The sequence below is a fragment of the Emiliania huxleyi genome, assembly GCF_000372725.1.
Source record: "Emiliania huxleyi CCMP1516 unplaced genomic scaffold EMIHUscaffold_255, whole genome shotgun sequence".
Lineage (NCBI taxonomy): Eukaryota > Haptophyta > Isochrysidales > Noelaerhabdaceae > Emiliania > Emiliania huxleyi.
This window is the reverse complement of record NW_005200128.1, coordinates 12,605-26,023: the sequence shown is the minus strand read 5'-3', so window position 1 is coordinate 26,023 and position 13,419 is coordinate 12,605. Positions and strand designations below refer to the sequence as shown.

The 13,419-nt window shown below is 66.6% G+C and overlaps 2 protein-coding genes across 2 annotated transcripts; one reads left to right on the top strand and one right to left on the bottom strand.

Moving 5' to 3' along the window:
- Positions 1-552: 552 nt before the first annotated feature.
- EMIHUDRAFT_57733 (hypothetical protein) lies at positions 553-1,150 on the top strand (the record flags this gene model as incomplete). Its single annotated transcript, XM_005777778.1, has 2 exons — positions 553-719; positions 880-1,150. Coding segments are annotated over 2 exons (438 nt in total), but the record flags the coding sequence as incomplete, so codon positions are not given.
- A 4,466-nt stretch (positions 1,151-5,616) lies between these two features.
- EMIHUDRAFT_115516 (hypothetical protein) lies at positions 5,617-7,775 on the bottom strand (the record flags this gene model as incomplete). Its single annotated transcript, XM_005777777.1, has 2 exons — positions 5,617-6,316; positions 6,424-7,775. The coding sequence occupies 2 exons, from the start codon at positions 7,773-7,775 to the stop codon at positions 5,617-5,619; spliced, it is 2,052 nt and encodes a 683-aa protein (XP_005777834.1).
- Between the last annotated feature and the right edge of the window lie 5,644 nt (positions 7,776-13,419).

Sequence of the window (13,419 nt, the reverse complement as noted above, 5' to 3'; positions counted from 1 at the left end):
CAGCTGCGCCCTCGAGGAGCTCCGCCCGCCTGCGGGAGGACGGGACCGCCTTTGCGCTCGGCCCAAACGCGCACAACCGCGCGATGCGAGTGTGCGCGTCATCGCCGGGTACGGTGGAGACGCTCTTCGCCGAGGCTGCCGCGGCCGGCGTGCAGGACGATGCGAGTCTGCAGGTGCTCGCGACCTGCCGGCTCGAGGCGGAGGATTTTGCCGGCGCCGCCGCCGCGCTGTCGGAGCTGTTGGGCCCGCTGCTCGTCCAGCCCGCGCACGGGGCTGCTCGCCGCCGGGTGCCTGCCCGCACCGCCAAGGTCGCCCTCTCCGTGCTCGGCGCCTGCCGCGACGCCAGCGTCTGCGGAGACGAGTGCAGAGGTGCTGGCCGCGTGCAGCCGAGACCCAACCGCCGAGACCCAACCGCCGAGACTGCGCCGCGACGTCAGCAGAGGTGCTTGGCGCGGGTTGCTTCACCGGGTTTCCTTGTGCGTGGCAGGAGCGGCGCGGCAGTGGGCGGCCCTCGGGGAGGGTGGCCAGTGGGCGCCTCCTGCTCCGCCTCCCTCGCCCGAGCGGACCCTCGCCCTCCTCAAGCCGGACTGCGTCGCGAGTGGGGCGGCGGGCGAGGTGGAGGCTCTGATCGCGGAGCACGGGTTCGAGGTCGTGCGGCGGAGGAGGTGGAGGATGGGGGAGGGGGAGGCGGCGGCCTTCCTGCAGGCCTCATGCTCGTCGTAATCTCGGGTCAGCTCGGGTCAGCTCGGGTCATCAGCCGCGATCTCGACGCAGGCCTCGTGGGGCTCATCGTCCGGCGACCGCGCGCGGCGCCTCTGCTCGGAGGCCGCCTCCCTCTCCGCGGGACACTGATGACGAGTCAGAGTGCGATGCTGGCAGGCGCTTCTTCTCGGAGATGGTCTCGTTTTACGCGAGCGGCGAGGTGGTCGCCCTCCTCCTGCAGCGGGCGGGGGCCATAGGCGCGTGGAGGGAGCTGCTCGGGCCCGGCGACCCGGCGGCGGCGAGAGGGTACACGGACAGGCACGGCCGGGTGCGGCGCCCAAAGGCGCCGCGGAGCGTGCGAGCGCGTTGGGGGCGCGACAAGCAGGCGAACGCGGCGCACGGGTCGGATTCGGAGGAGGCGGCGGGGAGGGAGATCCGGTTCGTGTTTGGGGAGGGGTGGGTCGAGGCGGGCGGCGCCGGCGAGGGAGCGAGCGAGCTCGAGCAGCAAGCCGCGCGGTAAGACGGAGAGAGTTTTTTGTTTTGTCGCTTTCGGTTTGGTCGATGATGCACTCCCACCCGTTCCGCGGCCGTCGGACGACCTCCGGTCCTCCGCACAGAGCCACTAGGCCACAGCACCGGCCACCGCGTGGCGGCGGGGCCGGCAGGCTCGGCCCTGGCGGGCTGGCGGCGCGCGGCGGGCGCGGCGGCGGCTCAAGAGCGACGCCGGAGCGCGAGTTGATATAGCCTAAAGAAAGAAGAGAAGCCAAACGAGGGATGGGACGAGGACAGGGTCCCCACCTGCACGAGCAGGATTTTGGAAAGACGCGATCAGGGACACAGGGGAACGGGAGTGGGGAGCGCATCGCGACACACGGAGGGGGGCTGGGCAGGGTTCACCCACACGACAGGGTCCCAGGGATTCCCGTCTCGTATAGGACAAAGTTGCACCCGGCGGCACGGGGGCAGGCTGGCTACGCCCGGCGGGACCCTGAGGGAGGGTGTAGAGGATGTAGAGTGTAGAGCGCTGTAGAGCTGTAGAGATGTAGAGCGCTCTGGAGCGCTGTAGAGCTGTAGAGCTCTACATCCGCCGCGTGACGAGGTGTAGAGCGATATAGAGGCGCTCTACAACGTGAAATCTCTACAACAAACTCTACATCTCCCAGTAAGCTATAAGTACGTACGTACATCAATCATCATAAGCGGCGAAAGAGGCACGGTCGCTCTCCGACATGAGGCGCGTTGCACTTGCCAGTGCTGCCCTGGCCTTCTGTCTGCCCGCCCAATGGGTGGGAGGTGCCTCTGCTGCTGTGGCATGCCTCACGGCTGCGACTGGCCGGCGCCTCGGCGCGTCAGCTCGGCTCGGCGTAGCGATCGTGGCCAGCGCAACTCGCCTGGACTCAACGCTCAGCCAGGAGCTCCCGCACGCGCTGGCGCGATTCATGCGTCATGGCGCATGCAACGCGCAGCAATGCTCGCCTCGCCTCGCGCAAATGCGACCGTCCTCGCAGCCGACAGTCCACCGCCTGCTAAAGAAGCACAACGATTAATGCGGCACCGGCGACGCATGGCAGGCTGGTCATGACGCAGTTATAGGGTGTTGTGTGCCGTCAGAGTGACTGTCTGTGTGTTAGGGATAGTCAGGGCCGTCCATCAGAGCTCCAGTAAGCTCGGAGACACCCCAGTAGTGCGGAGTGCGGCTCGACCCCTTTTTGAGTCACTGCCTTCCCGGCGGTTTGGCTGTAGAGCCTCTACAACAAACTCTACAGCAAAATCGCGCTCTACATCGCTCTACAACGCACCCGCCTCGTCGCGCGGCGGATGTAGTTGTAGAGCTCTACAGCTCTACAGCACTCACTCCAGAGCGCTCTACATCTCTACAGCTCTACAGCGCTCTACACTCTACATCCTCTACACCCTCCCTTTCCTTCGCATAGCGGCCACTCTTCGGATTGCTGGTCGAGCGACCCGGCCGGGGGACGCCCCCGCGCGCCTGACCCAGGCGCGAGAAACGAATCTGCGAGGCGCGGCCGCTTACTCGCGTATGCGGCCCGATGGGGAGGAGCGGGACGGACTACGGGGTTCGGCTTCTTACACAGCCCCCTTCCCCGCAGCGAGTCCCCTCCAACCCACCCGCGCTAGGTCTCGGGCGGCGAAGGGGTCACTCCCGACGACCTCGGGAACTAGCCGGGGCAGTCAGTCGGAGAAGGGGCAACTCCGTGCACTGACGGTCGGCCGCCAGAAAACACGCCTGCGTGGATCGCGTCACACCAATCCTCGCTACCCAACGCGGCCAAAGGATATCCACCTCGAGAACCTCGAGAGGAAGCCGCTATTTCTTCTGCACGTGCCAGTGCGCGCCAGTCCCGTGCCCAGTGTAGTGCGAGGGAGTTTTGTGGTAAGATTCTTCTGCACGAGATCTTCGCCATCGCTCGCCCTCGCTTTCGCCTTTCGCTCGCTTGTTCTCCATTCTCGCCCAAGCGAATGCGCCTGAGGCTCGCCCTCCTCTGCTCCAGCCTCGCGACCGTGCACCCGCTCACGCTGCCGGGAGCGCCGCCGGCCTCGAAGCCGGCCTATGCGCTGCACGACGCGGCGCAGGCAGGTGACGCGAGCGCTGTCAGCCTCCTCCTCCTCTCGGGCCTGCCACCCGAGGAGCGAAACGCAAAGGAGTCGACCGCGCTGCACCTCGCCGCGCTGCACGGGCACGACGGCGTGGCGGAGGTGCTGCTCGACGGCGGTGCCGCGGTGAATGCGAGGAACAGCGACGGCATGACGCCGCTGCACGCAGCCGCACGGGCGGGCCACCTCGAGATCGCCGAGCTGCTGCTCGCCAGAGGCGCGGAGGCGGAGGCGGCGTCCAACTCGGGACTGCGGCCGATTCGGCTGGCGGCGCAGCAGGCCGACGCGACGATGATCGCAGCGCTGCGCGGCGCCGGTGCGGACATGGACGCAGACACGGCGGAGGCTGCCTTCTGGGCGGCGGTCAAGGTGGTCGATTCGATGCCTGAGGACGAGGCGCTGCCGACCGAGGTGCGGCGAGAGGGGAGCCGAGAGGGAGGCGAGGCGCGACGCGCCCGTCCTTCTGCACGCGCCGCCGCCGCCTCGCCCTCAGGTGCCTCGGCTGCTACGCGAGATCTTCGACGCAGACATGCGGCAACTGCTCGCGCGAGACAAGCTGGCGCGCAACCTGACTTGCCTGCAGCCCGCCGAGGAGGGGGGCGTCGACGCCGTCGCCGCCGGCATGAAGTACGTCTTCGACCAGGCGGAGCACGCCAACCTGCCGCTCAAGGAGGGCCGCCGCTGCGAGGAGGGCGCCTGCTGCGAGGCTTGCTCGCGCGTCACCTTCCCCGCCTTCGCCACCGCCGCAGAGACGGACCTCCAGGTCTTCCCAGACCTCGAGGGCTTCAACTTCAACGGCTGCGGCAAGTGCTCGACCGCGACGATCCTCAACTTCGTCCGGCTCGTCGAGCGGATTCGGCGCTCCATCTCGCACGAGTACGGCCTCCCCCTCTCGCGCGTGCTGCCCGTGCAGGCGCGCCGCGCGCGCACGAGCGGGCCCGCGCCGGCCTGGACCCTTTCCCGGGCCCTTGCTGCAGGCGTACGCGCGAAAGTACGAGGCGGGCCTCAAGCAGACGGGAGGGGGAGGCTCGGCGGGCGACTCTGTGACATTTGCTCACGGACGAGGCGAGATGGTGCGACATGCGCTGTAGCGTGCAACGCGATGTGGACAGGTGATCCTGCACACGGACGAGGCGACGCACGCCGTCTACCACTACTCGTGCGTCCTCTACCTCTCCACCCAGGGGCACGACTTCACCGGAGGAGCGGGGCCGGCCGGGCGGGGCGCCCCTCCGGCAGCCTCTCACACTTCCCGCCTCCGGCCCCCCAGGCTCGTTCGTGTGGAACGACCCGCCTGCCGACGGCGGGGACGGGCCGCGCGTGCTCACGCCCTACGCGCCCGTGCGAGGCCCCCTCCCTCCCCCCTCTGGTGAACCGCTCGTGCCGGGGCCGCGCTCTCTTCACGGCGGCGGCGGGTGTGATCAGGCTCCGCGGTCATCTTTTCGAGCGGGTGGGAGAACATGCACCAGGTGGAGCGGCTCGAGTCGGGCACCCGCTTCGCCGTGCCGTGCTTCTTCACCACCGAGGCGGTGCCGGAGGCGTCGCTCGACCACTTTGGCGGAGTCCCTTCCGACGACGAGGAGAGAGGCGGCCGAGGGCCGACGCCTGGCCGGCAGCGTCTCCTCACACCGCGAGCGTGAGCAGGCGATCGCGGACGACCTGCAGCACCTGCTGCTTGACGCGCGGCGCGAGAACCCGATGCAGAGCGCCGGGCGCGTCAAGCAGCTCATGATGAAGTGGCACCACTTGCTGGGAGGCGCCGCGGGCGCCGCCGCGTCATAGCACTGCAGGTGTAGGACCTAGAGATGCTCTCTGCCGCGTCGTCGACCTTCGGACCCCCCGCCCCCTCCTGTAGACTAGAGCTGAGACTGAATAGTCGACACATCCCCGCGCGGATTTTTTGTTCTCAAACCCGCCGTCATCGCTCAAACTTGCGCGTGATAATTTTGACTTCGGAAAAACAATATAGAGCGCACACACTCACACACGCGCGTGCGTAGCCCGCGTAGAGCTCGCCCGCTCGCCTGGATATATTATCTAATCTGTGATCAGTGAGACCTCTCGGTCCTCGCAAGACCTGCGGACCCGGGCTGCGCGGGGGGCGGCTGTATCATGGGCGGCTGCCAGACGACGTCTCGCGGTCTCACGTGCGTCTCCGCGGTCGGGTCATGTCACATCGGACCACCAAGCACCATGGACACATGTGCATGTCCGTAAAAAGTAACTCAGTGTTGCGCGCCACAGAATCCCAGACCCAGTCAGAGTAAGGCGCCCATCCCTGCCCGGCCGGCACACCTCTCACTCCCACTCGAGCGGGCGCGTCATGTTTGCGAGGTTGAGACCCTTGACCTCCGCCGCGGGGTTGCGGCCGTTGTAGAAGACGAGCACGTGCTGGTGGCACATGCCCAGCTTGGCGGAGGAGGCCATCGCTTTGCCGGCCCGCACGGGCAGCGTGTTGAAGGGGAGCAGCATCACGCACGAGTTGTACAGCCGGCAGCCCGCCTTTTGGAAGGCGGAGACGGTGTCGCCCACAAAGTTGCGCATGAAGCCGTCGCCATCGCGGATCTCGCCGACGACGAAGCAGGCGAAGCGGCGAGGCTTGAGGCGGTGCGCGGCGGCGGCGATGATCGCCTCGTAGGCGGCGAGGAAGGTGGCGTAGCTGTGCGCCCTCGACAGGTCGCGGGGGTCGTCCGAGTACTGCTCGAGGTCAAAGTACGGCGGGCACGAAAAGACAAAGTCGGCCTGCCGAGGCGCGCCCGCGGGGCCGTCGCCATCGGCGAGCTCTCGCGCGTCCGCCTCCACCCACTCCGGAGGCCGCCAGCGGTGGCCGCTCGACCCCGCGACCGCGCCGGCGCGCGCCGCCTGCTCGCGGTTCCTCGCGATCTGCTCGCGCCGCAGCTCGAGGCCGACGTACCGCAGGCCGAGCCAGCCGGCGACCACGCCGCGCACAGACCCTCCGGCGAACGGGTCGAGCACAGTCCCTCCGGCGGGGCACCACCTGAAGGGTGGGGGGGGGGCGGGGGGCGAGGCGCGGGGCGTGTCGAGGGACGTGTCCAAGTGGAGGGCGTGCCCGGTGCGGCGGGAGGGGCGGGAGGGGGCGGGCACCAGCGGCAGCAGAGCTCCGAGAGGACGGGGCAGAAGACGGACGTGCCCCTCGCCCCCTCGCCTCCGAGGCCCTTGTAGCCGATGAGGTTGTCGCCGCGGCCCTCCTCGGAGTGCACGTTGTACGTCCCCTCCCAGAAGTGCCTCCGCTCCTTCCAGTACCCCCTCTGGCTGTTGAGCACGGAGAAGGGCGGAGCGCCAAACCTGTGGCCCAGCTCGCCCTGCCCGTCCGGGCGGACGGCGTCCGCCTCGGCCAACGCCCTGGCCTCCTGCGACGGCTTGCGAGAGAAGCCGTGCAGCCGGCCCGCCCCGGCACCCGACCCCGCTGCCGCCACGCCGCCCCCGTGCGACCGCGACGAGCCCCCGCCCGCAGACGGCGCCGCCGCAGCTGCGCCTGACTGGCCCGTGCTGCTGCCGCCCACCGGCGAGCCTGGCGCCGGCGCTCCCGTCGCGTCTCGCGCCGCCGCCCCTGCGTCGGGGTAAAAGCAGTCGATGCGCGCGCGCTTTGCGGCCGGAGCCGCACCAGCGCCGCCCGTCCCCGAGACGGCCGCCGCCGCCGCGACCGGCTTGCTGGCCGCTCGCTCCTCCTCCTCCGCCGCCGCCGCCGCCGCAGCGGCAGCCTCAGCGGCGCACACGCCCCGGGCAGCCTCCACGAACTCGGCGTTCGAGAGAGAGAAGGGCATGACGGAAGCCAGGCCCGGAGCAGTCTCGTCGTCGAGGTCGTCAGATGCGGCAGAGGAGGCTGGAGCTGCACCAGCGGCGGCGGCGGCGGCGGCGGCGAGGCAGTGCATCAGCTCCGGGTCCTCCTGCGTGCACTCCTCCTCGCTCTCTTCCGCCGCCTCCGCCTCGCCGTCCCTCTCTCCACCCGCCTCCGTCTGCTCGCCAGCCGCCTCCATCTCCTCGCCGCCCGCCTCCTCCTCGCCACCGGTGCCGCCTGTGCCGCCGCCCGCCTCGCCACTGGTGCCGCCACTGGTGCCGACATCTCCGGCGCCCACGCCGCCGGCAAGTGCGGGCGAGCCACTGGACGGATGCACAAAACGGAAGATGGCCTCCGCATCGGCTCCAGGTCCACCGAGTCGGATCTCGTCGCCGTCGGTGAGGGTGTGGTCCTGGTTCGGCTTCAGCCGCAGCGAACCCGCGATGAAGACGCCGTTGCGAGACAGATCACGGAGCACCCAGCCGCCGGAGTCCGACTTGCGGAGGCTCGCGTGATCGCGGCTGATGAACTCGCCGTGAACGACTGCTTCCGAGTCGGCATTGCGGCCGATTCGAAACGGCGTGCCGTCGAGGAGCGGCAGCCTCCTCCCAGTTGGCGGAGGCGGAGGCTGAAGCTGCTCGAGGTGCGGCAGACGCATGTCGCTTCCAACGAGTGTTACAACGAGGGAAAACGCAAAAGAATTTTACAACCCTGGGCACGGGACTGGCGCGCACTGGCACTAACACGCAAAAGAATTTTGCCAACGCCATTATCCTAACGGTGTGGGGGCGCGGAGGGCTTGTTGGCGAGCCAAAATGGTGTTTTCCGAGGCGCTGCGCTAGGCTCAGAGCGAGTTCGCGCTGCGCTAGGCCCAGACGGCGAGTTCGCGCTGCGCTAGGCTCACAGATGCGAGTGCGCTGCGATAGAAGAAAAAAACAGGGTCGAAAAGCGGGAGACGAAAAGAATTTTACCACACGACACTGGGCACGGGACTGGCGCGCGAAAAGAATGTTAGCACCCCACTCTTGTCGTGGAATGTTCCCCATTCTTACCGCAGTCGGTTAGGCGGCTCCGGTGGTTAAAATGTTTTAGTGCTAGCACGCGCCAGTCCGCACCTGTGAGCTGTGTCGAGCCTGAAGAAAGAAAGAAAACACAAAACCTAACGAGGAATGGGAGGAGGACAGGGTCCCCACCTGCACGAGCAGGATTTTGGAAGGTCGATCAGGGGCACAGGGGGTTCTCCGATGCTCCTGACAAGGGACACGACAGGCTCGCAGCGCGGTGCTCGGTGGACTCCCAACTCCCACTGACTCTGGCGGTCTCATCTCAATCTATAGCGACCTGCAACCTGCTGCCTCCAGCTTCTCACTGGCAGTCTCTCGCTACCACAGGCACACTGACAGGGGTCGAGTCTGTCTGCTGTGTGAGAGAGGCCCAAATTCTTTTCTCTCGTGCGAGGCGTGAAAAGAAAGAAACAACACCCCTCCCCAAAGAGAGAGAGAATTCTTGATACGAAACCACGACGACACACACCAGTCGACTCGCATCGGTTGCCTCCATGAACGGCGGAGCTATTCTCGCGTCCACACCACACCTGGCTCCAACGTGGACACGCCCATAGCTGGGGACACTACTAGGTCACGCATGGCATCAGAAGTTTTATCTCTGGGCCCCGAAAGGCATCTCTAGCAGCGTCGTTACGCATGCGCCCTCCCCTCCTGGGCGCACACGCCTCACGTCTCGACAGAGCATAAGCCCTTGGTGTGCCACGAGACGAGTTTTTCGCCATCGCCGCGAGCAGCAAGCCGCCCGCCGCAAACAGCCGGAGGCATCGCCGCAGCACTGTCTGCGCTGCGCTCCCGCACCCGTCGACGAAGCTCCCCCCGCGGAAGACCGCGCGTAGCGACGCCTTGTCGTTCGAGATGAGCGCGCTTGAAGCCCGCCCACCTACTGCCCCTGAGAGTTGGTTACCGAGTGGGATCAGCTCCCCCCCTTGGGATCTCTCTCTCTCTCTCTCCCTCCCCAAAGGAGGGATGTGGGAGGACGGCACGCCGTCAAGACAACACACACAGGGATGTCACGGGAAGGAAGGTGTGCGGCTGCCTCACTTACTATCTCTCTTCGATATCTCTCTTCGCAGTCTCTCGCCGATCCCGCCTCATGACAGCACACCATACGCGGAATTCTTTGCCGTTTGCCGGCCACCGCCACTTGGGGGGGGGCCGCCTCCGAAACGTGGCTCCAGACTCCGAGTCCGGCCGCCCACGCGCCAGTCCGCCCCGTCCGCCCTCCGCCAGCCCTCCGTCGACGCGCCATGGCGCGCGGCACACTCCAGAGCGCTCACCGACGCCCTCCCACACCCCCACACAGCCTCCACCCCGGCTCTCCGCCCCCATCGCTGCGGCGCGCGCCGCCCCAGCCGCGCGCCGCTCCAGCGCTGCGCTTGCCTCATCCCTCACTCCCTCCTCTCCCTCCTCCGCCTTCATCCTCTCTTCTCTCTCCTTCCAAGCGCTCTTACCCTCGCACGGACGGCGCCAGCCTGCCCCAGTTCTCAGCTCCCAACAGCGCGGCGCGTCACAGTGTCGCCGTGGCGCCGGCACGTTTTGACTCTCAGTCCCCATAGCCACGCCCCCCCCCCCCCCCCCCCCACCCCCTCTACCTCCCTCTCACATACGCCACACGCGACTGACAGCAAACTCCCTCGGCCACTCCCTCGCTCTTTTGCCACACACAACCGCGTCGCGTGTCAGGCGACCGCACGTGTGACGCGCGCGCCCGGTGAGAGTGAGTCGACGCTGCAGAACGTGAGAGCAGGGGAGCGGTACATGAAGGAGCTGCTCGGTGGCAGCGACCCGCGCAGGCACTTCTGCAGCTACATCGACGAGAAGGAGGCACGCAAACAGCAGCAGTAGCCGACTGGAGTAGTCGACGACGTGCTCTCACGCCCGCCCCCTCATCCCACCTCCTACAGTGTACCACGATGGATGAGAAGTCAGTGACCGACTACATGAGCGACGTCTACGACGTCATCTGCGGGACGATGCAGATCGACAAGACCCGCGACATCTGCCCGAACCAGGTCATTGCGATTGACGCGTACGTGACGCCCATCCCTCAGACCTCCCCTCCCTATCCACTTCTCTCATCCTTTCCTCCCAAAACCTCAGCTTCTTCCGCGACGTGCTGAAGAAGCATTTTAACAAGTGCAACTGCACGGACAAGCTCGTCACGGATATCAAGCCGCGCAGCAACCTCCTCCTCAAGATCTCCTTCGTCCAGATGCTGGAGCGGGTGCGGAACGGCACCGCCTACGAGGAGGGACGCAATCTCGTCCTCAAGCACGACGACTTCACCGGCATCGTGCTCGCCGGCTACGACATGGCCAAGTCCAAGGGCATCCGCGTCGTTGCGCAGCTCAACCTCTACCGCGCCCTGGGCCTGCGAAACACCAATGTCCAGGACCCGGTGTGGGGCGGCGTCCAGGAGCGGCAGGCCGACCACGCCTCCGGCAACCCGACGTACATCGAGAACAAGCGGTCCCCGTACTACTGGACCATCACGACCTTTCTCAAGGCCCACGGCTCGCAGACCTACATCAAGGAGGTGGGCGATCACAAGGACTTGACCAAGTGCGCTAAGTTCCACATCGCGCTGCACTACCTCAACCTCCTGTTTCTCGAGAAGTCGATCGAGCTGCCGTCCGTCCACACGTGGCTCGATGAGGTGACGAAGAAGGAGAAGACGGAGACGGGCGTGAGGGACGTGTGCATCGGCGGGAAGGGCCAGCACATGCCCTTGATCGGCAAGCAGACGCGGCCCTATGAGTTTGGCACGTTTGAGGCGCAGAGCCCCCCCCCCCCCCCCACCTCCTCTCGCCATTACCCCCTCCACCCTCCACCCCCCCCCATTAAACAGAGCGACGACTTGCGCACCCTTCTGGACCACGCGCACGCGAAGAGCTTCATCCCGGAGGGCCGCTACAAGGAGCTCGAAAACATGGTCGTCAAGGACGTGCGCAACACGATCCACTCGCTCCTCTCGAACGACGTCAACGTCCCGGAGTCGTTGACGCGGCTGGTCGTTGGGCGCGACGCCAAGTCCGGCAAGTCGGGCGACCAACACACCAAGGCGTACGCGGTGACGAACCTGGCCGCTAACAACGTCCAGAGCGGCTACATGGCCAACACCGAGGTGCAGGCCGCGCATCACGACATGCTCGGTGCGTGCCTCCCGGGCGACCCGCGCGCCGACCAGACCGAGTCCAAGGTCAAGGAGGTGGCTGTGATGCGCAAGATGTTCTACGACAACTACCTGCCGCAGCTCGGGAGCGAGTTGAACAAGTACGAAATCGCGCGGGGCGAGGCGGACGCGTTGCGCCGTGAAGGTGAGGCGGACAAGTCCAACGCCAAGGCCGCCGAGAGTCGAAGCGGGAGAGGAGTGGGAGACCGGTGCCAACAAAAACGCGTGTTTCCCATGATAGGCCCCAGATTTGCCGAAGAAGGAGCGGGACGAGCTCAAGGAACGTGGAGCACTGCGCGTTAAAGTCGCGGACGGCGTCAGCAAGATGCTCGACACGGTCGACGGCATGGTCACGCGCATCATCGTGGGCAGCATGGCCCGGCCGCGCGACTCCGAGGGCCACATCGCCATCGGCGCCGACGGGGGCGAGGCGCCCTGCATGCACGACCTCATTCCGATCCTGCGGAACATCCTCGCCCCGCTGCGCCTCAAGCCCGAGTTTGAGACCCTCTACTTGCAGCTGCGGGTGGGGCTGCACACGCGGGAGGAGAGCGAGATGGCGAACTCATACTGGTGCAACAAGGTCTCGCAGCACGAGTACCGGCGCCAGATGGCCAACGAGGCGAACTTGAGGCTCAAGGAGGCGGCGGACGAGCACCGCACCAGCGTCGTGGTCAACGCGATCAAATCGGCGGTCAACAACGCGGCGGAGTCGCTCACGTACGACAGCGCCGACGTGGTGTCCGCAGCCACTCTGGGCCTGTTTCCCGAGGGTTCGGAGGAGAACAAGGCGGAGCTTCAGGTGAGGAAAAAGGCCGAGTCAATCGGCGACGTGTTTGACTACGTGAAGAGCAACCTCCCCTCTCCCACGCAGCAGATTAAGGACGGCCTGGACCGCATCTACGCCATGTACACGACGTCGGGGGCCCCCAACCCCACCCCTCAGGGCAACAAGTTGAAGGACCTGTTGGACGAGCTGACCGTTGCGGTCAAGCTCGCGGTGCTCTGGCGGAAGCAACCCGTCGAGCAGACTGCCTACCACTCACTCCTCGCGGCGATGAACGCGCACGCGTTTGTCATTGTCGAGGAGAACTTGACGCTCGCCGAGGCAGAGGCGCTGACTCTGCTCGCGCAGAAAGAAGGTGGGGTGCACGCGGTCAAGAGACAGCTCATGCTACGCAAGCTTCCTCCCACCGATCGTGCCCTTTACAGGCCGCTCGAGTCAGGAGGGGGCAGCAGCTCATCTTGGTGGGCGGACAGGGCGCAATCGCACGCAGTCACAGCCCAGCGGCCCCAGTTGTTGCTCGGCCGCTCAGAGACTCCCCCAATCAGTCGCAGCAGCAAGCCGCAACACAACCCTGCGGCGATCAGCGCTGAGTCGACGCGTCTCCGCCGCCTGGAGGAAGACCTCCAGAAAGAAGAGGGGCGCCTCGAGGAGTGGCAGCAGCAGCTTGCGAAAGAGGCGGGGCGCCTCAAGGAGTGGCAGCAGCAGCTTGCGCAGCAGGCTCACCAGCGGCAGTCTCCGAGCGGCGAAACGACCGAGGCGGACGACAGCTCCCGCAGCCAGTCCCCTTCCCCCTTTGACGACAGCGGTGGATCGACGCAGGATTACAACCAGTGTCGCGACATCGTAGTCTCCGTCGGGGGCGGCAGCAGCAGTGGCGGCATATCGCCTGTTCCGCAGCTCGACTCAGGCCCCCCCCCCCCCCCCCCCACCACCGTCACCTCTCAGACCACCCACCCCCCTAACCAACCACCGCCTCAGACGTCGGACGCATCACGGAGGGCATCGCGAAGGTGCAGGAGCACTACAACGTGAAAGGTGACTGGAATTTCGTTGACAGGGAGTACGAGGCGCTGGGGCTGTCCGAGGAGGACCCAAAAATTCTCTTGGCGTTCTGGGACTCCGCGGAGGTGAAGGCGGCGGCATGCAGCGGACCCTCGCCCTCCTCCTCTGCGGCACCCATCCCCCCCCCCTCCTCTGCGTCCCCGTCCTGTCAAAATGCCACCAACCTGTTCGCCGCCGCGGTCGGCAACTCCTCCGGCGTGACTGTCACCAACCA